The 26779-nt window shown below is 40.3% G+C and overlaps 1 protein-coding gene across 1 annotated transcript; it reads right to left on the bottom strand.

Annotated features, from left to right (window-relative positions):
- Positions 1 to 254: 254 nt before the first annotated feature.
- Positions 255 to 22724, bottom strand: EREG (epiregulin). Its single transcript, XM_073637715.1, has 6 exons — positions 22459 to 22724; positions 19529 to 19636; positions 7734 to 7814; positions 5316 to 5436; positions 4073 to 4219; positions 255 to 2640 (listed from the first exon to the last, which is right to left on the bottom strand). Exons 1-6 carry the CDS (start codon positions 22499 to 22501, stop codon positions 2583 to 2585), a joined length of 558 nt encoding a protein of 185 aa, XP_073493816.1. The 5' UTR covers positions 22502 to 22724; the 3' UTR covers positions 255 to 2582.
- Positions 22725 to 26779: the final 4055 nt, after the last annotated feature.

The following is a 26779-nucleotide window of genomic DNA, read 5'->3' as shown; positions in this document are numbered from 1 at the left end:
CCTGGCGGTCCAGTTGAACTAACTGTCAATTCAAAGTAAGTTGCCATGATTCACAAAAACACATTGAGAAATCAGCTTGGCTTACATCTACCTATAAATTGCTGCCACAATCAACAATTTGGACATGAAAGACTGCAAGAAATGTGGGATGTGGGTTGTTATAATAATTATATTATTAAAAATCCATTGACAATTCAAGTAAGTTAGGTTATATTATGTTTAACCTTATTAACAATGTTTATACCATTTCTTGATAAATGCCTAAGGCAAAAAAAAACGAACAAGTAAGAATGAGCACACTGTCTGGGACCCCTTCAGTTAGCTAAAATCTCTCTGGTCTGTAAGACCATAGATGTCAATGAACACCCAAGTAAAGAGCATTTTCACCACTGGGGAGATTAAACAATGGTAATTCTTAAAGGGAATCTGCTTTCTACCTCATCTGGGAGCATCTGGGAGCAGCACGATGTAAGCAAATCCAACAATGTATCACTTAGCTTACGGGTGCAGTGGTTCTGACACAATCAAAGTTCTTAGATTTAGCAATACAGCAGAGTAGAAAAAGTTTCCCCGCCTACACCAGGCTCTGTATTTACATTGTCTATAGACAGTGAGCGGCTTATCACAGGAGGGGGCGGAGTCAGACTAGCATGCATATGCTGCTGTAGTCCAGACAATGATTACCAGGTGATAAAACCTTCAGTGTAAGTAAATAACAACACACAGCCTGACATGTGACACATCCTTGAAATCTATGTTTTAGCCCCTACCTCATGCTGTCCTCAGATTACATGGCAAAAACCTGCTGACAGAATCCTTTTAAGACAGCAGTAGATTGCTTGTTTCAAGAACTTTAAATATAGGGTCCTCCAAATTGCAGACCTCTTCTAATGCTTTTATACACACATTACTTGCTTAAATTACTTTTCTGTCATAAGTTAATTAAAAAAAAGTGGTGCATTTTTGATAGACTGCAGTGATATACAGCATGACATATAGATTTAGCTATGGAAGCCATAAGTACAGATGGACAAAGCTGTACTACATATAAATCTTCAGCTATGAGCTCTAATCCCAGGTTATAGCAAGACCCTTTCTGCTTTGTGACTGACACAGTACAGCTTTTCCTCTGCACAACATCAGTTCTGTGGGTGAATGAGCGTCACTGCTCATTTCGCTAGCTAAGGCAGCCCTTGTCTCTGCTATGGCTGATGCATGGGCAGAGAAGGGAGCTGGCTTACGTTCTAAAATAATCTGACAGCCAGCATCCTTCTCACTCACACGTGGCAGCACCGGAAATTTGTACTGTCAAGAACAAACCAGAAGTAGAACTGTTGGGACCCGGGATTGGAATTTAGAGATGAAGATTGGACAGCAAACATATTAGTAAATTGCATAACTTTCTAATTGAAGCACATTTTAGAGCTAATTTTTAAAATGTAACCCCTTCCCAACATGTTATTGCCAGTGGCCAGCTGACACTTGCCTGTAACTTTAGCAATTGGTTATAGCTCTGCTGAGGTTTTACCCCTTTAATACCATGGTCACGAGCGACCTCAGCACACAGTTGTCAGACAGAAGGAGGCATCTTGCACTTTATTCTAATGAACGCCTTTTTACCCACAACAATTAATGTTTTTCAGTCACCTCACCAGTCACCTCTCCTCTCAAAAAAAGAAAAATTGAAATAAAAAGCGATCAAAAAGTGATATATGCCCCAAAAAGACATTAATGAAAAGAATAAAATGAACAACTTGGTCTTCAAAAATATAAGACTTCGCAAGCTCCACTGACAAAGAAAAAGTTATGGGTCTCAGAATTTGACAACACATTTTTTTTCTTTTTTTAAATATTTTTTATTTTTTAAAAAGCCGTAAAGTATATATATACATATATATATATAAAACTATTTAAATTTAGTATTTCCATAAATACTGACCTACAAAATCAAATTACAAAGTATTTTTTACTGCATAATGAATGCTGTAAAAAAAAAACAACTGGAACAACAATGGCAAAATTTTGTTTTCTTTATTCCACCCTGGAAATAATTTTTATTCCTGGTTTTCAGTTATTAAATGATAAGGTGAGTGGTGGCATTGAAACTTATCCCATAAAAAGCAAGCCCTAATAGCTTCATCGTCAGAAAAATGTGGAAAAAAACAACTTATAGCTCCTAGAAGACGGGGATGAAAATATAAAACAATAAAAAAAGATGAAAAATGGTCCTGGTGGGAAAGGGTGAAGAAACAGTTTTTCAATATTTCTGCACAATCAAAGAAATCGTAGCATAAGAACATTTTTAAATACAACGCATAAAAAGTACATAAATATATTGTTATAAAATGTGACTTATAAAATTGTATTACCTACAAAATACATACGCTTTAAAAGGTGTTTTTCACAAAAATTATATACAATATTAACACTAGCCTTAAATAACACGTTTATGGTTGACCTGCAGTGCATAATATATAAATAATGAAACTTGAAAATGAATGCTTCCATTAAGGCCCTCACAGACTCTGCAAAGGCTCAAATTTTTCTGCGACCCTTATGGAATCCAAAAATTCCTAGATGTTCTACGTACTGACTTCTTTGTATTTCTGGTTGGGCTGGCTTGATTTCTTAAGTGCGTACCTAAAGAAAAAAAAAGAAGCAAATGTTAAATATTCATACTGGACAAAACAGGAGGAATTATGTGAAAGGTTGTGCTACAACTCTCAATGGGTTTCTAGGAGATTTTTAGAGCCGCTACCCTTTATTTTTCCATTGGAAATTTGGGAATATTTTTTTTCTCAACTGAAATTCCCCCAGGGGGCTAAGTACAAAGTTCCCCAGCTCCCATTACTTAGCTGTGAAGATCCTTGGCTCGGAAAGTAAAAGTCCCTGCTTGGCTTGAGATGTAGACGAAGATGTCCAACCGTTTGAATATAAAACGTCACCACAGCTTAAAAGGTTCCAGGACAGGTACATTAAAAATATTGCATCAAGGTAAAAACCAACGCATTTCGAGCATAGAGCTGTCATTAGTCATGGTATTATATCCATACGGCTGGTCATCTTCATTTGCTTTTTCAAGTTAATGGGAACCTGTCAGGTGATCCATGGAGCTCAAACCACAGCATGAATAACTGCCTGGCTGTGCAATTGAGGCCAGTTATATCATTCTCTGAATCATTCTGGCGTTTCAGAAAAAAATATTTTAAAGATTCGGCTGGGGACCATAGCCATAGGTGACACTAGCTCTTCCCAGCACCACTGCAGGTGTTTGACAGGTCTTTTCCTCGTGTATACATAAGTAGAGACCTGCCGTATCACCTCTAGTGTTGCTGGGAAGAGCCGGCCAGGGGCAGTGCAGGACTAGTCTCCTCACCAACTATGGTCCCCAGCTGGATCTTCAAAGTATATTTTCTCTGAAGTGTAGGAGAATTTCAGAGAGTAATTTATCTGACTGCAATTGTGCTGACAGGTTGCGGTTTGGGTGGCATGAATCACCTGACAGGTTCCCTTTGAATGAGTGTAGTGGTTGGTGGCCACTATCAGTTATAACTAAAAGGGGTTGTCTGACATTAACATATTGATGACCTATCTGTAGGTTTGGTCATCAATATAAGTTTGGTGGGAGTCCAATACCGACCACCCCACCGATCAACTGATCCCTGCTCTGGCAGAGGCCTAATGTAAGCAATGTGTAGAGTAGAACTCTGCAGTTCTGTACATTATTTAGTGGACGCCATCAAATATGGCAGTTTATTTCCCACTTACTTGATAAATAGGGTGCACAGAAAGCTAAAGTATGGCTCCATAGAGTTCTATGAGTGCCACGTTCAGGATTTATATCAGTGCATTTTTTATGATATTCACAATTTTTATTCAAATTCATGGAATCTCTAATTTGCAATACCAGACACTGACACATGTACAATAGTGGTGCTGTTTCTGGGACTTCATACGACGTCTTTAAGAGAAAAAAACTTATGACGTTAAAATAAAAATGCAAAGTTGCTGTAATAACTTGTTTCCATTATCCTCAAAAATAGTAATGTTATATAATATGGACACAACTTACCATTTATATGCAAAAAATGCTACAAGTGCAACTGCAAGAAGCAGCAATGCTATTAAAAAGATAGTGAGCGCCAGGCATTCCTCATTCATTGGTGATTTCACAATGTCTGAGTCTGTACAGCGAAGACCCCTATAACCGCTTTCACACCTAAGGAACAAAAGGAATTTATTAGTTCAAATGCAATACATTATCATAATAATGTACCATCATTTATAACATCATCAATGCCGAAACAGAAAGAGATTATGATAGGATTTATCCAAAATAAGGCAGTGTTTATAGGGGTGGATTTTTTCAACTTCCATTGATACTCCATAAAAAAAACACTAAAGACAATTTCTACTTGCTTTTAACAGGTGATGAATAGATTGAGCAGCCAAAGGCTTCCGTTTTAATGTCTATAAATCACCAATTGGCTCAATGGAAAATAAAATTTGGGGGCTTTGGATCAGATTTAGTTTTTTTTTTTTATTTTCAGTCAATGTAATTTATCGATCTTTTGTAATTAAATTCTTAATTTTTTACACAATTTTCCCCCTGATTATTTGATAGATGTAATTAAAGGGAATCTGTCAGCAGATTTTTGCTATGAAATCTGAGAGCTGCATGATGCAGGGCAGAGACTCTGATTCTGGCAATGTGTCACATAGTTTGATAGAAACCTGTTTTCTATGCTGAAGAAGGAGCAGTGGTCAGATTGTTGAGCTGTGTATAACTCCACCCACACCCGTGATTCGCAGCTTCCTGTGTACAGTGTACACTGTCAGTAAGCTGCCAATCATTGGTGGAGGCGGCGTTACACAGATTAGCTGGACTGCCTGGCATGGGACACCTAGTCCAGCACTGATAATCTTCTGCTCATAAACTGTTGATTGTATTGAAACTACAGCAAGCAGCCCAGTAAGTGACACATCACTGGGAACAGTCTCTCTGCCCTTACATTATGCTTCTCTCAGATTACATAACAAAAACCTTCTGACAGATTCCCTTTAATCATGAATTTCTAGGAGCAATAATGACGCAAAATAAGATTCTAAATAAAGATGTTACAGAATTATTTAATTAAAAATGCAATTAGAATTGTATTCTTGTGTAAGAATTGTATTTTTTTTTGCCAAAAAAGATGTAAAAAATCATCAAGTCGTCTTTAATGAAATACAAATATACTAAATCAGTGTAAAAATAACTGGATTTGACAACTTTAATCAATTTTTATGTGACAGATATATATTTTGTTAATTACCTGCAGTAGTGTTCGTCCACATCTAATAGGTACAAGCACTGACCATTTACACAGTATTTTCTGATTTCTTCTGCACATTCTACTATTCTCACTGCCACATTTGTACTCTCTATTGTAGGCACTACAAGAAAAGCAAAAAAATAAAATTATCACTAACAAGGACATTAATCGAAGCTTCATACATTGTTATGTTAAGAAAATATTGTTTTCAACACTTACGTATAAACTTTTTTTTTTCTTTGTATACAACTACTTTTTTAGGCCTCATTCAGACGTCCGTGTTTAAACGCGTACTTGAAAAAATGGTACTGGTGTCATCACTGTTTTGGATCAGTGTGTCATCAGTGTACTGTTTATACAATTAGTGTGTCATCCGTATGTTTGTTTTTACCATCAGGGTATGGTCAGTGTGTCTGTTTTTACCATCAGTGTATGGTCAGTGTGTCTGTTTTTTACCATCAGTGTATGGTCAGTGTGTCTGTTTTTACCATCAGTATATGGTCAGTGTGTCTGTTTTTACCATCAGTGTATGGTCAGTATGTCTGTTTTTACCATCAGCGTATGGTCAGTGTGTCTGTTTTTACCATCAGTGTATGGTCAGTGTGTCTGTTTTCACTATCAGTTTATGGTCAGTGTGACTGTTTTTTCCATCAGTGTATGGTCAGTGTGTCTGTTTTTACCATCAGTATATGGTCAGTGTGTCTGTTTTTACCATCAGGGTATGGTCAGTGTGTCTGTTTTTACCATCAGCGTATGGTCAGTGTGTCTGTTTTTACCATCAGCGTATGGTCAGTGTGTCTGTTTTTACCATCAGCGTATGGTCAGTGTGTCTGCTTTTTACTATCAGCGTATGGTCAATGTGTCTGTTTTTACCATCAATGTATGGTCAGTATGTCTGTTTTTACCATCAGTGTATGGTCAGTGTGACTGTTTTTACCATCAGTGTATGGTCAGTGTGTCTGTTTTTACCATCAGTGTATGGTCAGTGTATCTGTTTTTACCATCAGTATATGGTCAGTGTGTCTGTTTTTACCATCAGGGTATGGTCAGTGTGTCTGTTTTTACCATCAGCGTATGGTCAGTGTGTCTGTTTTTTACCATCAGCATATGGTCAATGTGTCTGTTTTTACCATCAGTGTATGGTCAGTGTGACTGTTTTTACCATTAGTGTATGGTCAGTGTGACTGTTTTTACCATCAGTGTATGGTTAGTGTGTCTGTTTTTACCATCAGTGTATGGTCAGTGTGTCTGTTTTTACCATCAGTGTATGGTCAGTGTGTCAGTTTTTACCATCAGTGTATGGTCAGTGTGTCTGCTTTTACCATCAGGGTATGGTCAGTGTGTCTGTTTTTACCATCAGTGTATGGTCAGTGTGTCTGTTTTTACCATCAGTGTATGGTCAGTGTGTCTGTTTTTACCATCAGTGTATGGTCAGTGTTTCTGTTTTTACTATGGTCAGTGCGTCTGTTTTTTACCATCAGTGTATGGTCAGTGTTTCTGTTTTTACCATCAGTGTATGGTCAGTGTTTTTTTATGGATGGATAAATAAATAAATTACAAAGCTTCTCCTATGCAAATTGCCTCTTCAGAGAGAAAGAGGACTTGAACTCTATAGCGCCACCTATTGGAAGCAGCAATCCTACAAGTCACAATCAACCTTTTAATGAGTCTTGCAATATGACTTAGGATAAAAGCCAAATCAGAATCTCAATTTGCAGACACAGTGTTTCGGGCTGTTGGCCCTCGTCAGTGCAAAGTATGAGAACTGATTTGGCTAGATTAGAGGCTCTGGACTGACATCTAAGGGGTAACGTTTGTATGTAGGCCCATTATACTGCATGGAGAATTGTGTGAGGGTCACAGTTGGGAGATCATACTGTCTTGGGGTCACCATACTTTGCCGGGGGAGTTGAGTTGGGGTACAGTAGGGTCATTATACTGTGCATATGGATGCTAATGTGGAGGAATTCACCATGGAGGTATCATACTGTATTTGGGCAGCTTCTTCTATACTTTTCAAAGTTAAATACAAGCAGCACATGGATGCCACATGGAATGCTCCGTGTGCTGTACGTGTTTTTCATAGACCCATAGACTTGTATTGGCCATTGCCATCCGTGATACCGAAAAAAAAACTAACATGTCTCCGAGTGTTATGCACAGACACACGGTCCATGAAAAGAACACGGACATGTGAATAGCACCATATATTACAATGGGTGCGTGTGGCATCCGTAAAACAAATGGATATAATACGTACATACAACACAGACATCTGAATGAGACGTTAGAGATCACATTTTTATTTATATTTTTAGGTACTGGTACATTCTGGTAATAAGAAAAGAATACAGATCAGTTTAAGTAAAACATTCTTGTAATTTATCCCGATTTCATGAAAGAAAATTGATGACTTACTTATCGTTGTGCAGTTCTCTCCAGATTTACACAAAGGAGCAATTGTCTTCTGACACCACACAATCTGTAAAATGGAAAGACCTGTAGAAGAGATAAAGAAAAACATTAGCAAATAGTTATAAAGTAATTCATCAACTGTGACTTTTTTAAAAAGTCGCAAAATTTGGTGCAACTTTGCTCTCCACCTAGTGTATTTTTGAGTACACCAGTATTTTGGCAGAATTTTGTGTGCCATGAGACTTTGAACTGAATCTCTGGATCGCTTGTGCAATTTTTAAGAATTTGGAGCCCAAAATGGCTACTAATACCACAAGGCAAAAAAGGAAAGCGACTTTATAAAAATGCAAAAGATGAATCAGAGAACATGGCTGTGTCCGATGTTGCTTCGTAGCTCTACACTCTGAGCTCTAACATTGTAGCTCTACACTCTGAGCTCTAACATCGTAGCTCTACACTCTGAGCTCTAACATCGTAGCTCTACACTCTGAGCTCTAACATTGTAGCTCTACACTCTGAGCTCTAACATCGTATCTCTACACTCTGAGCTCCAACATCATAGCTCTGCACTCTGAGCTCTAACATCGTATCTCTACACTCTGAGCTCCAACATCATAGCTCTACACTCTGAGCTCTAACATCGTAGCTCTATACTCTAAGCTCTAACATCGTAGCTCTACACTCTGAGCTCCAACATCATAGCTCTACACTCTGAGCTCCAACATCATAGCTCTACACTCTGAGCTCCAACATCATAGCTCTACACTCTGAGCTCTAACATCGTATCTCTACACTCTGAGCTCCAACATCATAGCTCTACACTCTGAGCTCTAACATCGTATCTCTACACTCTGAGCTCTAACATCATAGCTCTACATTCTGAGCTCTAACATTGTAGCTCTACACTCTGAGCTCTAACATCGTAGCTCTACACTCTGAGCTCTAACATTGTAGCTCTACACTCTGAGCTCTAACATTGTAGCTCTACACTCTGAGCTCTAACATCGTAGCTCTACACTCTGAGCTCTAACATTGTAGCTCTACACTCTGAGCTCTAACGTTGTAGCTCTACACTCTGAGCTCTAACATCGTAGCTCTACACTCTGAGCTCTAACATCGTAGCTCTACACTCTGAGCTCTAACATCGTAGCTCTACACTCTGAGCTCTAACATCGTAGCTCGACACTCTGAGCTCTAACATCATAGCTCAACACTCTGAGCTCTAACCTCGTAGCTCTACACTCTGAGCTCTAACCTCGTAGCTCTACACTCTGAGCTCTAACCTCGTAGCTCTACATTCTGAGCTCTAACATCGTAGCTCTACACTCTGAGCTCTAACATCGTAGCTCTACACTCTGAGCTCTAACGTCGTAGCTCTACACTCTGAGCTCTAACATCGTAGCTCTACACTCTGAGCTCTAACATCGTAGCTCTACACTCTGAGCTCTAACATCGTAGCTCTGACACTACTCCAGTGAGTAAATTTTAGACCAATGTAAAGTGGACATAGAGGTCAGGAAAGACTCAAGCCTATGAGTATACCGGCATGCCAGCGTTGCATTGCAGATCTCATAGCATCAAGCACTCTGTAGTTATTTGCAAAGCAAATTTGACTTTGCAGTCGGAAGCTTGGTGTCCGCCCATGATGCGTGACAAATTAAATATTTGCCCTTGTCGTATATGTTGTGATATACTGTGGGAGTGCCGCTGCAGTTATCACATCCTCAACCTCCCGGTTTCCAACAAGCCAAAAACACAAACAGAACCACAGTACGCTGCTCTACGTTCACTAGAAAGAAGGGTGTTAGCGGATTTCTGGTAACTGAATGAGGAAACATGACAAGCAACTACACGAGTGAAAGCTTGTCTTAGCATACTTCTTATTAACATGCAAATGATCATTTTCCCCTGTCGAAACATCTGGCTGCCCCTGGGTGTATTGAAGGACTCTTTGGTTTTACATATTTAATTATGTGTTTCTGACTGTACAGTGGATGGGACTGCTGACGTCATTTCAAGAGTCAGTCAATTTCCTTGTATAATTCTTGAAATGCAGATGTCCTTTTTTACTGTATTACTTCCAAATCTCTAACGCTGTCATCTGCCCGAAAACCTGCAATGTCCAATATCTTTTTAGCAGTCCATGTGTTCATATTGTTTAAATAGGGTTATTTTTAAATTACTTTGCAAATGTTTTTTTTTCACATCATGATTTTTATCCCCTCCCCCCCCCCCCAAAAAAAAAATCGTAACCTTGCAATTTTCACACCGGCCACTGGGGCTTTTTTAGACTCGTGCTTCCTGCCCTTGCTGAGGTTTCATCAAGGCTACTTATTATCAGGGGCAGGATTATAGTGACAGGTAACCTGATAACACAAGATCCACCAATCACAAAGATGATGTCACAGCTGACTCTGCTCCACCTCTCTTCACAATGACCTGTACACAGATCATTAGACATGTCGATACAAATAATACTGTTCAGGGTTTGACCATTGTTGCTATGTACATGTGTTGTTTCCTGAGTCTAAAAGAGCCCCATTGGCCAATGTGAAAATTGCAAGATTTCTATTTAATTTTAATACAGATTGTGATATGTATTTTTCAAAAAATACATGTACATTTCTGATGATAGTTTCTCTTTAAAGCTGCAATGCAGATAAGATGACTAGTCATGGGCATCACAGTGTAAAGTGCGGCTTATGTTTTAGAGAGTCAATGTACAAATCTGTGTAGTCCAAAGCAAACATTGGCTCCATGCTCTGTAACCAATAACATACTCTCCATAGTTACAATGGAAGATGTTTATCAGCACTTAGTTTGTTCAGGGATTAACTTTAATACTAAGGTTTCCTTTGCATACTTTCTGTAGCCTGTCCTGTGTTTGAACATGGAATACCTGTGGGCAATAGAGTTTTTATCAGTAATTGTTGGATCATAATAAGTATGTTTTCTTCTTTCCACAATACGAGTGGCCATTTAACGTGTATGACTGGTGTACGTCAGGGTACAGTTTCTTCTACTGTAAATCACAATTGACCATACTTTTCAACACAACTGCATGCAATAATTTTTTTTAAAAGGGAATCTGTCAGCAGGTTTTTGCTATGTAATCTGAGAGCACCATGATGTAGAGGAAGAGACCCTGATTCCAGCGATGTGTCACTTACTTGGCTGTGTTTTACTGTTTCAATACAATCAGTGTTTTATCAGCAGGAGATTATCACTACAGGACTAGGTGTCTTGTGACTCCTAGGTCAACCACACCCCTTCCACTGATTAGCAGCATTCTGTCACTATACGATGTACACAGAAAGCTGCCAATCATTAGTGTAAGCGATGTTAAACATAACTCAACATCTGAGCTCTGCTAAATCTGCAGCAGAGAAAACTGTGATTCTATAATAACTGCTCCACCCAGTAAACTAAGTGATACATCACTGGAATCAGGGTCAATCTGATCAGATTACCAACAGCATGAAGTTACAGGGATTGCCCCCTACTTTGAAAACCCCTTCTTAAATGCAGTATTCCCCAATTTAAAGTAAAAAAACCCAGATAATCATCTACAAGGACAAGCGCCATTCCAGTAATGTCTGCTGGTGATGGTGTGCCACAGCCAATCAGTGGGCAATAATGGGTGGTTTCTGACATACTTTCCTAGGACAATACTTGGGGGAGGTGTGAGTGCTGCTGCCTATTAGAGGTCACAGATGGACTGCAGCGCTTACATTGCAAAACAACGCCATGCGAATGCCAGCAGACATCACTGGGACGGTGCCGGTGCTGGAGGGGAGTATCATATTTATTATAAACAGTGGAATGCAGATATAAGGAGGGGTCATCCAAGTAGAGGCCAAATCCTTTAACATTTCCTCAATTCTCTGCTCTTTTTGTGGATTGTATAGCAAAATATAGGTATGATTGGTAAGCCCCCAGTCAGTATAGGGGAAGTTAGGAAAAAGTTTAGAAGGTTCATATAACCAAGGCCGGCATCAGCACCCGGCGCACCCGGGCAAGTGCCGGGGCCCTGAGCAGGCAGAGGGGCCCACTGGCGGTTGCGCACCCCGCTGGGCTATGGGTGGAGGAGAGCGGTGTCAGCGCCCGCCCTTCCCCCCGCTTGCTCAGGGCCCCGGCAGCCGGATACTTACCTCTCCCCGTGCCTCCGCAGATCCGCTGTCTTCCTGGTGCGCGCTCCCTGTGACGTCTCAGGTCAGAGGGTGCGGTGACGTCTTTACACCGTGCCCTCCCCTGAGCCGTCACAGGGAGCGCTGAGCGGGAAGAAGCCGGCAGCGCTGGAGTCCGGACCCGAGCAGCGGGCAGCAGGTAGCAGGTGAGGAGGAGGGAGGTGAGTATTTGATTTTTTTTTTTTTTAATGTATGGAGGCACGGGGCATTATAAAGAGGGGGGGGTGGCATCCTGCATGGGGCATTATAAAGAGGGGGGGGAGTGTGACATCCTGCATGGGGCATTATAAAGAGGGGGGGTGGCATCCTGCATGGGGCATTATAAAGAGGGGGGGGTGGCATCCTGCATGGGGCATTATAAAGAGGAGGGGTGACATCCTGCATGGGGCATTATAAAGAGGGGGGGTGGCATCCTGCATGGGGCTTTATAAGGGGCGTGTGGCATCCTGCATGGGGCATTATAAAGAGTGGGGGTGGCATCCTGCATGGGGCAGTATAAAGAGAGGGGGTGACATCCTGCATGGAGCATTATAAGGTGGGGAACAGCCTGCATGGGGCATTATAAAGGGGGGGGACAGCCTGCATAGTGCATTATGTGGGGGGAACAGCCTGCATGGAGCATTATAAAGAGAGGGGGTGACATCCTGCATGGGGCATTATAAAGGGGGGGTGACATCCTGCACGGGGCATTATAAAGAGAGGGGGTGACATCCTGCATGGGGCATTATAGAGAGAGGGGGTGACATCCTGCATGGGGCATTATAGAGAGAGGGGGTGACAGCCTGCATGGGGCATTATAAGGGGGGAGGGAACAGCCTGCATAGTGCATTATGTGGGGGGAACAGCCTGCATGGAGCATTATAAGGGGGGGCAGCCTGTATGAGGCATTATGTGGGGGGTAACAGCCTGCATGGAGCATTAAAAGGGGTGGACTGCCTGTATGGGGCATTATGTGGGGGGTAACAGCCTGCATGGAGCATTATAAGGGGGGGGCAGCCTGTATGGGGCATTATGTGGGGGGTAACAGCCTGCATGCAGCATTATATGGGGGCCAGTATCCTGTATGGAGCGTTATATGGGGGCCAGTATCCTGTATGGAGTTTTATAAGGGGACCAGTATCCTGTATGGAACGTTATATGGGGGCCAGTATTCCGTATAGAGCCTTATATGGAGGCCAGTATTCCGTATGGAGCCTTATATGGAGGCCAGTATTCCTTATGGAGCCTTATATGGGGACCAGTATTCTGTATGCAGCCTTATATGGGGACCAGTATTCCGTATGGGGCCTTATATGGGGGCCAGTATTCCGTATGGAGCCTTATATGGGAGCCAGTATTCCGTATGGAGCCTTATATGGGGGCCAGTATTCCTTATGGAGCCTTATATGGGGGCCAGTATTCCGTATGGAGCCTTATATGGGGGCCAGTATTCCGTATGGAGCCTTATATGGGGGCCAGTATTCCATATGGGGCCTTATATGGGGGCCAGTATTCCTTATGGGGCCTTATATGGGGGCCAGTATTCCGTATGGGGCCTTATATGGGGGCCAGTATTCCGTATGAAGCGTTATATGGGGGCCAGTATTCCGTATGGAGCCTTATATGGGGGCCAGTATTCCGTGTGGAGCGATTCACCGGTTTCTGAGCTATTGTGGAATTTACAATAGATATCACTCATGTAATGTAAGAAGTGAAATCTTTGCATTGTACTATATATATATATATATATATATATATATATATATATATATATATATTTCTCCGCCATATCTCTGCATCATGAATCGTGGTATGTGTTAAAGGGGCCCACTGAGACCCTGCATATAACTGCCATTATTAACATTGCTTGCCACTCAGGTGACTGGGCATGTAAGCAGGTTGGCACCCTTGATGTTACCAATGAGATTTTTGACAGGTTGTTTTAGATTAGAAAAAAAGAATGTATAAAATGCTAATTTAATATATATATATATATCCTTTATATGAAATAGAAGGGTATTGTGTTGGATTGTAGCTCATATAACTAAAATGGCGAAGTGGCTAAAATGAATGATGTACGGAAACTCACTAATTACACAACTTAAGAAAAATACAGTGTTGGCCTCTGTGCTCTGCTGACACGATAGTAGCAATGTCAGCGTTCTCACGGGACTACATGTAATGGGTGAGATCAAAGTTTGCACCCAGCCCTGTTTTGCTTCACCTGCGTGGAGTTGTCAGCACTTTTAAGCTTTCGACAATGTGAAATAGATAGCCGTCATAAGTGACTTAACACACACCTCCACCCGTCCACTCTCTTCCTGCATACCGTGTGACTGAGAGTCCAATCACAAGACTGGGGATTCGTGCACCTTTATAGCAGTTTTTGCTCAAAGTACAATTCTGAACTATAAAAAGTGGCATCATACAAGCTGATAGACCTTGATTATAAAGCGATATGATTTTCAGATCTGTCTCTTGCCCAAGTTTCTTAGCAATTGTAGTTATTATGAGTCAAATTGGGGTAACTTGAGCTCACTAGATACTTAAAGCCTGAACGATTGACACACAAAATATCTGGTCAAAAATTCCCCACCGGCTGAAGATGACTTTTTACTGGAAATCAAGGACCTACTGTACTGGCCTCGGGGCCTCTTTAGGCTTTGTCAGAATTTTTTTACTTTGAAGGATTATCTAGCAGTCCAGTCCAATCATCCAATTGCATCTATTATATTTTTTATTGGAATAATTGGAATCCAAAATCAAAACAAAATTTAGTAAGTATGCTTTATAAAGCCTATTTAACTTTTAAATCCACTCTAAGGAAGATAAAGGTTACTATACTTCCTAGATAGCTGCTATCTGAAAATATTCCTGACTCCTAGCGTTCGTGTGTTTTGCACCATGGTGAGAGAGGATTAAGCTCAATCCCTCCTTTGTCTTCAACTTCATCAGTTGGGACGAGTCAGGAGGCCTCCATACGAATCAGATGGTTGGCCGATTCCATAATTTTTGCCAACTTTTTTATAATATGTACTTGGGCTTTTAGTCATTGTTTTATTGAGCATTTAACAGTATTAGTTTATCCAATAAAGGTAATCAGGGCAGACAATCCAACCTGCACTAATGTGGTGGCAGATCAGATCATATGATTAAGTGTACGTGACTTTTAGGCCTTAAATAGAACCTGACAGTCGATTCATTTGTTCCAAACAACAAGCAGCATGAGCAGAACATGCCTACATGATTGTTGCAAGGTATATTTTTCTCTGAAATTCTCCATTGTCTAACAGAAATAAATAGTTTGAATAGCCCCAGCTGTCTTCTCCCCGAACAGCTCTTGTTGATTGACACATCTCCCCTGATGTACACATATGGGAGAGACCTATCAATCAAGTAGTGCAGTGTAGGTAGAAGCTGGCCACGGGTGGCATAGGACTTATCACATCTATTACCAGCCAGCTCGTCACACACTTCACGTTCCAGCGTTTCTGAGAAAAACATACCCGGCAGCAATCATGTAGGCAGCCTCTGATTCCTGTTGCCCATGGTTTGGATAGCATAAACTTAGTATCAGGTTTATTATTATTACTAATTTTTAGAGCACTATTGATTCCATGGTGCTGTACCTGAGAGCGGGTTATATACAAGATACAAATATAAATTACGGTGAACAAACTAACAGTGACAGACTGTGGAATCCTATAAATGAAAGAGTCAATATCAGCTTCTCTTTTCTTTAAATTAACTCACAAGTCTCAAAATTAAGAAAATAACCAACAGTAAAAAAAAGCCATGAAAATCCCCTATTTTTTATAGTAGGTTGACTGCAGTCAATCAGTGACTGACACGGTGAATCAACAGTTCCTGCAGCGAGTTACATCATCTTTCCCAGCATTGCAGAATAGAGCACTTACTGAGCACCATTTTCTGAGTGGAATGCCATTCACAAAAGTACAACAAACACTGATGTGGTTTTGTGGAATGTGATTACAATAGCAGAGTATTATAGTTATTAGCACAGCAACAGAGAAAGCACTGATAAGACAAATCCGAAAATAGCCTATTCTCACTGTCTCTGCCATTGTAGATGGCCCTCTATGCGCAATCGGGGTGATGATGACATTGCAAAAAGCACGTGAAAAAGTTAGTTGTTGGAGATGGACACTTTATGACTACAGCCTTGTACAATATGCCATTATAATGGTAAAATATACAGCATGACACCATATGTGTGTATGTGTGCAGTTATATATATTTAAATATACAATATATAGCAGAATATGATAAGACTACATTATATGTCAGATTATAAAACTACATAAAGAGTGAATTAATACATGATGGAATTTTCTCAGATTTTGCAATAATTCAATTTACAATATAATGGATGTGAATCTGGTTTTACATAAAAATCAGCAAAAATCTGCAGAAAAAAAATAGAATATTCATGTCTACAGCATGTTCATTATATTACTGAAGAATATGTTGGTGAAACACACAAAAAATGTAAATTTATTCTAAAATTGGACACCTGGGTGTTACTGATCTGTAATCTAATTATGTATCCAAAATGATAAACCATAGGGGTAGTTTTGTTGATCTTTTGTTTATGGTAGTTATACTACTGTGATGTACATAGCAATCGGAATATGATGCAACAACGTTCTTTCTATGAAATGAGTCTAACGTCAGAAGTGAAAAGGTGAAGTGTCAGGGATAATAATAAACTAAAAGACAATTAAACTGACCTTGGACAATGCTTATATAGCTGGCTAACCAGGAGTGTTGTAATAGTTTTTGATTATGCCCACTCTGCACTTTGCACACCATGGCTGATTGCCTATCTTAACGCAAAGATCAGAAATGAACTAACCACTCTGAATCCTATTTCTAAAGCCTGCCATACACATTAGACTTTTGTTGTCTGCATGGGCTCGCCAACACTCTAAAGTGTATGAAATCCTGGAAACGTCTAAGGCACCATACCATATATATTCAAAGAGAGATTACACCTTTCTGTGAACTGTTACGTACAATTAGGTTTTTGGTGGTGCTCTGCTGCAATGATAGACATCTTCTTTGGAGAAAATGAATAGTGTGGCACTCACCGTTCCTTTAAGATCAGTCCTTTATTCCTTAGTATTGGACAGGTTGGTATCAGGCAGGGGATGCGGGGAAAGAAGAGAGTCTCTCTTTTTTCCCCGCATCCCCTGCCCGATACCAACCTGTCCAATACTAAGGAATAAAGGACTGATTTTAAAGGAACGGTGAGTGCCACACTATTCATTTTCTCCAAAAAAGTACTCTAACGTTTATAGATGGGTGGGCGGCATAATGACAAAAGAGTGCTCGGCCAAACGCGTGCTCCTGTGTATGGGAGAGATGGCCAAGATGGCTGTCAGCCGAACGATTGATCGAACATTACTTGACTGACTGACATCTAATGTGAATGGCTTTCTTAACACATAAGGGAATGTACATGTGCCGCAGTCTATGCCAAAGGTCACCAACCCTCTACTTGATGAGCAAAGTTTCTGAAAATAATGTAACCCGAGGATCACTTGTGAGCTCCATTGACACTCATTCCCCTATTGGCTCTATTTTATCACATATTTAATACATTTTGCTCTACAAGCACATAGTATCACTATCTTCGCAGTACTCTTCATGTACAAACTTGATCAGGTATGTAGGAGGTAGCCCAAACTACATTACTGAGTGTATTCCTGAAATGCAAAATGAGATCTACAGAAAATAAGGTTTCACTGTCTGCATGGATAATTGTCGAGATTTCTGAATAAAAAATCCACCAGTTCAACAGAAACTCCGGTAGCTCATGTTAACTATGGGTTTGGTTAGAAATGTAATTTGCAACCTGCAATTATGACCAACACTGTCCAAAAATGTAGCCAGGTTTAGAAATCTGGCTCATTCTGGATCTCAGACATTTTTGTGTTTAACCTTTTTCCTTTGTATTAATGGGAGGGATAGGTTAAGTTCTCACATACTCTTAGTCAGCTAACAATTCCAAATACCTGCCTAGAATGAGAAATGTAGATCATCCGCAGCTACAACAGGATGTTTGCTCTCGTATAACCTCAATTTAAAAATGATATGTCCTATGGGGAAGTCTCGAGTCCCCATCCACTTTCTGGTAAGTTAACTCTAGTTCTGATAGTTTATTATACTGAGGAATGTGAGATAAACATGGCACTCCTGAATATCGCCTACCTACAATCCAGGCAGGTCAGATTACAAGCATTTTCTGCATTGTCTCTTAATCTATAAAATCACAATAAATGCATGTAACACCAAAACTTTGGGTGGTCATACACTTTATAAAGACTTAGGTTGTTGGTTAAACATACGTACATCGATGAAATGATCGTCCGGCAAAAGATTGTTTCGATGTGATCATTTTTAGTACATATTATCTGATATGGTACCTAAGGCTGGGATCACACAATGCATCTGCTGCATGCAGTCAACAGCCATGCCCACCTGTGACCATGAATGAAGGCCGGAGTTTGCTGTAACATTGAGGTGTTGCCTACAAATCTGTGTGCTTATTCAACCCTGCAGATGGGCGCAACCTAAGGCTGGCCATAAACATTTATTGACACCGGGCAAAGGCCGTATAATGTTTCTGGAAATGGCCTTTCATAGTAAGATTGTTTGTGGACTAGTAACTATGTAATGAAAATTTCGAACATGATCAACATTGTTTCCGACCACCATGAGGGTGTACCATAGGTGAGCAAACACAAAACGTTTGCGCTCACAGTGCGCCCCCTGCATGCAGCCAACAGCAAACAGCCATGCCCAACTGCATCCATTAATAAAGTAAAGAGATTGCTGTAACAATGAGGTGTTAGGTGTTACCTACAAATTTGTCTGCTTATTCAACCCTGCAGATGGGCACACCCTAAGACTGGGCATCCATGTCTATTGATACCGGGCAAAGGCCAAACAATGTTTCTGGTAATTGCCTTTCAAAGTAAGATTGGTTGTGGACTAATGGCTATTGAATGAAAATTTTGAACATGACCAACATTGCTTCAGACCACGAGAGTGAGTCATAGGTGGGCACAAAAGCAGTTTGTGCCCAGAGTGTGCCTGCTGCATGCAGCTGACAGCTATACTCACCTGCAGCCATGAATAAAGGCAAGAGATTGTTGTAACTTGACGTGTTACCTACAAATTTTAATGCTTATGCAACCATGTAGATGGGCGCAACTTAAGACTGGCAATAAATGTTTATTGACACCGGGCAAAGGCCAAACAATGTTTCTAGAAATTACCTTTTAAAGTAAGATCATCTGTGGAGTAGTGACTATGGAAAGAGAATTTCTAACACAATCAACATTGTGTCAGACAATGAGGGTGTGTCCTAGGTGGGCACAAACAAAAAGTTTAATTGTCGGTAAATTTCATATAACAACTATTGATTACAGTTTTAATCATCCATTTTCATCAGCTGTAGTCTAATGTGTATTCCCTCTAACGCTGTTCACACCAGAATTCATTGTAAAAATTATCAGGATATTATAGGAGTTGTCCTATAAACAACATTTATCACCCGTCCATAGGATAGTCAATAAATGTATCTCTTGAAAAAGCACCACATACCCGCGAAACGCACGTCGAGGCTTGCTTCTACCACAGCTACCTGTCCCTTGCTGTCCCTTCCTTTAAGCGACATCCTGTTACCTCTTGGGTGAGTTGTCTCTTTCATACCTATGAAATGAACCATGGCGATTTATTAGTATACTAGTGATTTAGACTGACTCAATCCCAAATCTATCTCCTGTTATATTGTGATGTCTGCTTCTGCCACCCCTGCTTGCCCCCTCCCTCCTCTTTTTCCCCTTCTGTCCCTTTTTCCATTTTGAGTGTCAACTTTGTCTTCCTTAGGCTGAGTTGCCTTTGTCTCTCTATATTGAGGACTAAGATTGTCCATTAACACATGTGAGACATTTATTTACTCGAGCCTATACCATGGCCGCATTGTGCTCCTAGGGACTCTCTGGGGAGTTTTTGCTCATTCCTTCACTCTTTTTTGCATTCCTTCTCCGTATTGTCATATCACCTCTTTTGTATTGTTTCCTTCCTATTTTTTCGGGCCTAAGGATACGGTGAGGTTCCTTGTTCCGCATATTTGCACATTTTGTAATGACTTTTGATATTGTGTATTGAAATTTTAATTAATAAAGCCTTTATATGCCATTATACTCGCTTTTTCTTGTGTTTATAAATAAATGTATCTCTCCTGGTGATTCAGCTGCTAAGAGCCTCACCGATCCAAAGAATCAGGCCTAAAGTCACTTATGTGATTTGAGCAGTAGTGAGCACCGTTCCGATAGACTGAGAATGTAGCAGTGCCTGCACATGCTCACTACCATTCCACACAAATCAGTAACTTTAGGACTCTCTCTTATGGGAAATCTCCTTTAACTGGTCTTTGCAAGTAATTTCTATTATTAGTCTTCAAAGTACTTATGCATGTCCAGTGTAAATGAAGAAAAATGTAATTTTTGAGTATGTAATACTTCCACATGCCAGTCCAAGCATCACCAATAATGAACGGATGTTACCTGCAACCAGAGCGATGGCTTCCATGTCCTGACCCTCACTTCTAAAGCCATTGGGTTTTTTAATTAATTGCTGATGACTTACCATGCAACGCTTTCTAAATACTATCCTGAATCTACATTGCGCACTTGCATATGGATATAACGCCATCAAGAATGCATACATAGTTGTTTTGGCATCATAGTTTGTTGGCTGAATTGATTATGGGCTACAAAATGTAGTGTCGCTTTTGATATTCTACATTTGCAAACCCCATAGCTGCCTGCAGATCCATCAATACTTTTGCTGCTTTCATTCCTTGACAGTTTTGTACAATTGAGACAATTTAAGATGAAACCTAAGAAGTAGTTCAGATGGCAAAATTGGTTACATTTTTGGACCCAGTTTTTGGCCTTTACCACAGACCTCTGTGGTTCCACTGAGCCAAATCTCCATAGATAAGCATAGGATTTTATGGTTCTTTAAGGTTTGGTTCAGTAGAAAATATGAGGTTTTGGTATTTTGGCTTTAATATGGATCATAAATTGTGGCCAAATTATGGCCCTCTGTAAAAAGTGCCTGACTCTGAGATCATATATTGCAGGGCCAGGGTAATTTTACTATATTACTTCTATTATTGTTCACAAATTAATGTTCTCAATTCATAGAGATAGGTGAGTTTCTACAGGGTGGAACAAAAGCGATAAAATATCGGGGAAACATTGAAAGCCTATGCTGATGTCATATCGATGAGACTCAAACCTGGACTTCAGAGCCTACTACATATACACAATATATATGTACACAAATATAAGTCAATAGGCTTGAGCCCAAGCTAAATGACATCAGCATGGACTTTGGATGTTTTCCCGTGTTTGATTGTTTGATAGTATGTATATATATATATTTGCTTGAAAAGATGCAGTATAACTTGTATTTTATCCAAATATGTTCTTGCTCATTTTGGGCTTAGCAGTCAAGGGGACGGACCTACTAAGTGTTTGGCAGTGATTGACACTTGATTGGTAAGTCAATTTGTTCAGCTTCTCCTGCTCTATAACACAAGGTCCACACATTGTACAGCTTTTCCAAGCCGACGGGTTCTCTTTAATCAAAGAAGAAGATAGGTTAAAGATGCCTCATAATAAAGCAGGGAGTGAAATATTACAAGGGATAATTAATCTGTTTACATGCTCATATGTCAATGCTGTCACCAAGCCTAGTCATCTACTTTTTCCCATAATCAAAAAAAACTTACAGCAATCCCAGTCGCGTAGTTTCAGTGACAGTGCTATACATAGCATTGTTGCTGGATTAGCAGATAATGGTGTCATGATTATGAAACAGGTAATTGAATTACTGGAGGAATATTATACAGTGTTGCAAAATTCGAGGTGGCCATGCACATTGTAGAGTTGTCAGGCAAGAATCCACTCGGGCGACAGCTGTCAGCCCTTATGCGGTACTTGGCTAAGCATGCATGTTTTGTCTATGAGGATATAATGGGTGAATGGCTGCTAGTCACCTCTGGCACCAATAACCCTAAAGCAAACTGAATTGAAAAACTCCTACAGAAATGTAATGGTATTTGAAAATAATCATAGTATTATTTTTACTTATTTAAAATATAAAATATTACAGATAAACTATTACAACTTTATAGCGACAATTTCAATACCAATATTTTTTTTTCATGAAGAACGATTTAAACCTCAAGTGAAAAATATGTGAATACAACTCTATGTATCCCAGCGCAATGCATTTTTTTAAACATTCTGATTTCCTTTTGTCTAGGCAAAATGTATTTAAAATACCTCTGTGCTTTTAATGTATAGATAAATTGATTAAAGGGAGTACGTAGAATTTTATTAGGACCCATAGTAAGGTACGTTTTATGGAGTATGAAAGTTGAGCTTCTGTGTAATAGTTGACAATGATATATATCTATAAATAGTATACATATGAAAACAATAATCATTTATACTCACAAAATAAAACCAGTGAACTGGAAAGCCTTCTCCAACAACTCATGCTGGCCACTGGTGGTGAGATCTATTGATCTATTGATCTTCAAGCTTAGGTTCTTCTTGACTTGTACTTGCAGGGTTCGGAGAGCCTTGGTATGGAGTATTGCCTTCAGAGGAATGACTAAGACTTAGTCTTCACGCAGGTTTCCCTCTCACTTTGGAATGCTGCTCTAATTCTTCAGCTCTACTGTGACCTCTTAGCTAGCACGTCATTTATATAACCAGCCCTGCTAGATAACTGGCTTGGCTCAATTTCCAATGCAGACGTACAATAAAGGAGGAGGAGATTTTTTTTCCCAGTCATTCCTTTTTTTTTGTCATTCAGCCCACCAGTCGGAAGTTAGGTTCTTAAGCCTAAGTAAATCATCTGATCCCACATGTATTTAATGGGAGCAGTAAATTTTCAGTGTGATTGGTGGTTAAGAGGAAGTAATGAAGAAAAAAGTATTTTTCTTTCATCCTCTCCCTGCTACCTTCACTTCCCACACCCAGGTAAAGGGCTCACCCATGACACCAGTTGATTAACTCTTCAAATTCCAAAACTTCCTAACAAAAAATATTTTAATTTAATGGAACTCTGGACATTACTTAAAAAGACATTTTCAGAATTAGGATATGTTCACACTGAGTTCTTTTGCTGAGTTTTCGGATCAGAAACTCTCTATCTCTCCAATCCAAACTTGTGGTTTTTTAAATCCTCATGTTTTTTGGAGAACTTCTGTTCCAAAAACTACACAAAAAACTTAGAAAGTATGAACACATGCTTATAATTTTGTATTTTGGTAGAATAAAAGAAAAAATATTTTTGTTTCCCCTTATTGGGATAAAAACATAATATATGGGGGAACTGAAAATCTGTTACAAGTCTAATCTTAATATGAGGGTGTTCTTTTCAAAGAGGGGGTCTTTTGAAAAATTTTCACTGTTTTCCACCAAGTCTCTTTCAGTTCACATAGAATTAACCTACATAACAAGTAGAGTAACTTTACACATACCTTACATTACTTTCACTGTACTGTACAGCCTGGTGTATATTCCACAACTGCATTCACAACTCTGTACAGTCATGGCCAAAAGTATTGAGAATGAGACAAATAGTAATTTTTCCAAAGTTTACTGCTTCATTTTTTGTAATGGCAATTTGCATATACTCCTGAATGTCAAAGAGTAATCAGCTGAACAGCAATTACTGTACTTGCAAAGTCAATATTTGCCCAGAAAATGAACTTTAACCCCCAAAACATATTTCAACATCATTGCAGTCCTGCCTTAAAAGGAGCAGCTAACATTGTTTTAGTGATTGATCCATTAACACAGGTGTGGGTGTTGATGAGGACAGGGCTGGCGATCAATCAGTCATGATTAAGTAAGAATGACATCACTGGACACTTTAAAAGGAGGCTGGTTCTTGGTATCATTGTTTCTCTTCAGTTAACCATGGTTATCTCTAAAGAAACACGTGCAGCCATCATTGCACTGCACAAAAATGGCCTAACAGGGAAGAGTATCGCAGCTACAAAGATTGCACCTCAGTCAACAATCTATCGCATCATCAAGAACTTCAAGGAGAGAGCTTCCATTGTTGTCAAAAAGGCTCCAGGGCGCCCAAGAAAGACCAGCAAGCGCCAGGACCGTATCTTAAAACTGTTTCAGCTGCGGGATCGGACTACCAGCAGTGCCGAGCTTGCTCAGGAATGGCAGCAGGCTGGTGTGAGTGCTTCTGCACGCACTGTGAGGCGGAGACTCTTTGAGCAAGGGCTGGTTTCAAGGAGGGCAGCAAAGAAGCCACTTCTCTCCAGAAAAAACATCAGGGACCGACTGATATTCTGCAAAAGGTACAGGGAGTGGACTGCTGAGGACTGGGGCAAAGTCATTTTCTCTGATGAATCCCCTTTTCGATTGTTTGGGACATCTGGAAAGCAGCTTATTCGGAGAAGAAGAGGTGAGCGCTACCACCAGTCTTGTCTCATGCCAACTGTAAAGCATCCTGAAACCATTCATGTGTGGGGTTGCTTCTCAGCCAAGGGAATCGGCTCACTCAGTCTTGCCTAAAAACACAGCCATGAATAAAGAATGGTACCAGAATGTCCTCCAAGAGCAACTTCTCTCAACCGTCCAAGAGCAGTTTGCAATGCCTTTTCCAGCATGATGGAGCACCTTGCCATAAAGCAAAGGTGATAACTAAATGGCTCATGGAACAAAACATAGAGATTTTGGGTCCATGGCCTGGAAACTCCCCAGATCTTAATCCCATTGAGAACTTGTGGTCAATCATCAAGAGACGGGTGGACAAACAAAAACCAACAAATTCTGGCAAAATGCAAGCATTGATTATGCAAGAATGGACTGCTATCAGTCAGGATTTGGTCCAAAAGTTGATTGAGAGCATGCCAGGGAGAATTACAGAGGTCTTGAAGAAGAAGGGGCAACACTGCAAATATTGACTTGCTGCATTAACTCATTCTAACTGTCAATATAACCTATTGGTACTCATAATATGATTGCAATTATATTTCTGTATGTGATATAAACATCAGACAAACACTAATAAAAACCAGAGGCCAGCAGATCATGTGAAAATATAATTTTGGTGTCATTCTCAAAACTTTTGGCCATGACTGTAGACTTCAGAGCTGAAATCTCGCTGGCTCTAAGTCTGCATAGAGCTTTCTCTGGAAACTTGCATTTTGGGAAGCTGCATTTACAACTCTGTAGACTTCAGAGCTGAAGTCTTCATGGCTCTAAGTCGGCATAGATCTTGCTCTGGAACTTTGCAGTTTGGGAATTGTCATATTTTCACCAACTGTTGTACAGTAATCTTTTCTGTGAAAAACTTATAGTACCAACATTTAGACCTTTTTTGCTCTTTTTCAGCTGCCCTTTAGTGTGAGCTGAAAAAGCTGTCGACAGCTCAAGAAATTTACTATAATTTACACCATATATTGGTAGAAGCTGTAATGGAAATCTATGCCTCTCATATCTGGCATAGATTTCAGTTTATTGCCCACAGAAATACCCAAAGTGGGCACTTTTCACTTCAGTGCTCCTGCATATTAAACCTCAGTCTACCTTCCAATCCTAAAGGCATTTGCATACCAGAGGAGGACATACAATTGGTGCAACCTGTGAATCTGCTCAGGTGCCCAAGAGGTAAGGAGGTCCACTACCACCTACTTAAATGAAACCAGCCAGCACATTTTAAAGGTTGAATGAGAAGGGGTTGTTCTGAAGTTTGCCCTCGTTAAAATAAAAACACCTATACCCACCTCCTGTGCCCATGCCATTCCAGAGGTGTTGGCACTCGCGATCCCGGGGCTCACTGGAGATTGTTACATCACATGAGCTCTGCGCCCAATCAGTGCTGACATTGCTGTCCCTGCCTTCGGACATATAACTAATCAACAAGAAGTGAGAGCTGTGGCTGGCCTCTCACTTCCTCTTGATTACTTATATGTCTGAAGGCAAAGCCAGCACTGGTTGGACGCAGGACAGGGGCATACATAGAAATCATGGGGCCCCATAGCAGAAGTTCTAATTGGGCCTCCCAGCAAAAAAAAATAATATTCGGTTTGGTCAAAGAAGAGCATATATCCCAACTTTGCAGCCTTTACAAAGTAATTTTCCTCCTATTGAAGCCCCTAAACTCCACTTTCATTGCACTCATAAAGTATGATGCCAACAAAAATGCCCCATAACCATTGTATGATACCCACAGTGAATTCATCCACAGTACATTATGATGACCCTACTCTACCCCACCTCCTCCATCAAAGTATGGTGACCCTAATACAGTAGGATCACACAACTCTCCATGCAGTACTGTATAATGGGCCTACATATGATGTAATGGCCCCTACAACTCACCATGCTGTATAATGGATTATATAGTATAGTGCGCTCCCTGTAGTCATCCATATAGTATAATGCACTCCCCATAGTTCTCCATATATATAATGCTGTTAGGCGTCAGTTGCTGGATCTGAAATTGGGTCACGATCATCAGTGGATTCTCTGGTCTCCTATTCTGGTCTAGCTGGGGCTGATGCTGCTTAGCATCGCCATCGGTCCCAATGCCTAGCCAGTGGACGAGATGTACAGGCTGTCTCTTTGGTGTTTGTTCCTAGTAGTGTTAAGCATAGGTTGCGGAGGGAAACAGGGCTGCTACAGTCTAAGTCCAGGATGCACTGCACTGAGCATGCCCGTGACATGGCAGACCGTGATTGGTGGTTTAGTATCTGCTGATCCGGTGACCTGGCACTACCTGATTGGTCGCAGGTGACAT

The sequence above is a fragment of the Phyllobates terribilis genome, unplaced genomic scaffold (assembly GCF_046119375.1).
Source record: "Phyllobates terribilis strain yellow unplaced genomic scaffold, ASM4611937v1 Scaffold_1__5_contigs__length_1240528914, whole genome shotgun sequence".
Lineage (NCBI taxonomy): Eukaryota > Metazoa > Chordata > Amphibia > Anura > Dendrobatidae > Phyllobates > Phyllobates terribilis.
This window is presented reverse-complemented; position numbering and strand designations above follow the sequence as displayed.

Coding starts and splice junctions, on each gene's coding strand:
- EREG (XM_073637715.1), bottom strand. CDS start 22,501: ATGAGTTGTTGGAGAAGGCTTTCCAGTTCACTGGTTTTATTTT. Junction 7,815..19,528: donor CCTCGACGTGCGTTTCGCGG/GTATGTGGTGCT, acceptor TCTCTTCTACAG/GTCTTTCCATTTTACAGATT. Junction 2,641..4,072: donor GCATTTTTTGCATATAAATG/GTAAGTTGTGTC, acceptor TTTTTTCTTTAG/GTACGCACTTAAGAAATCAA.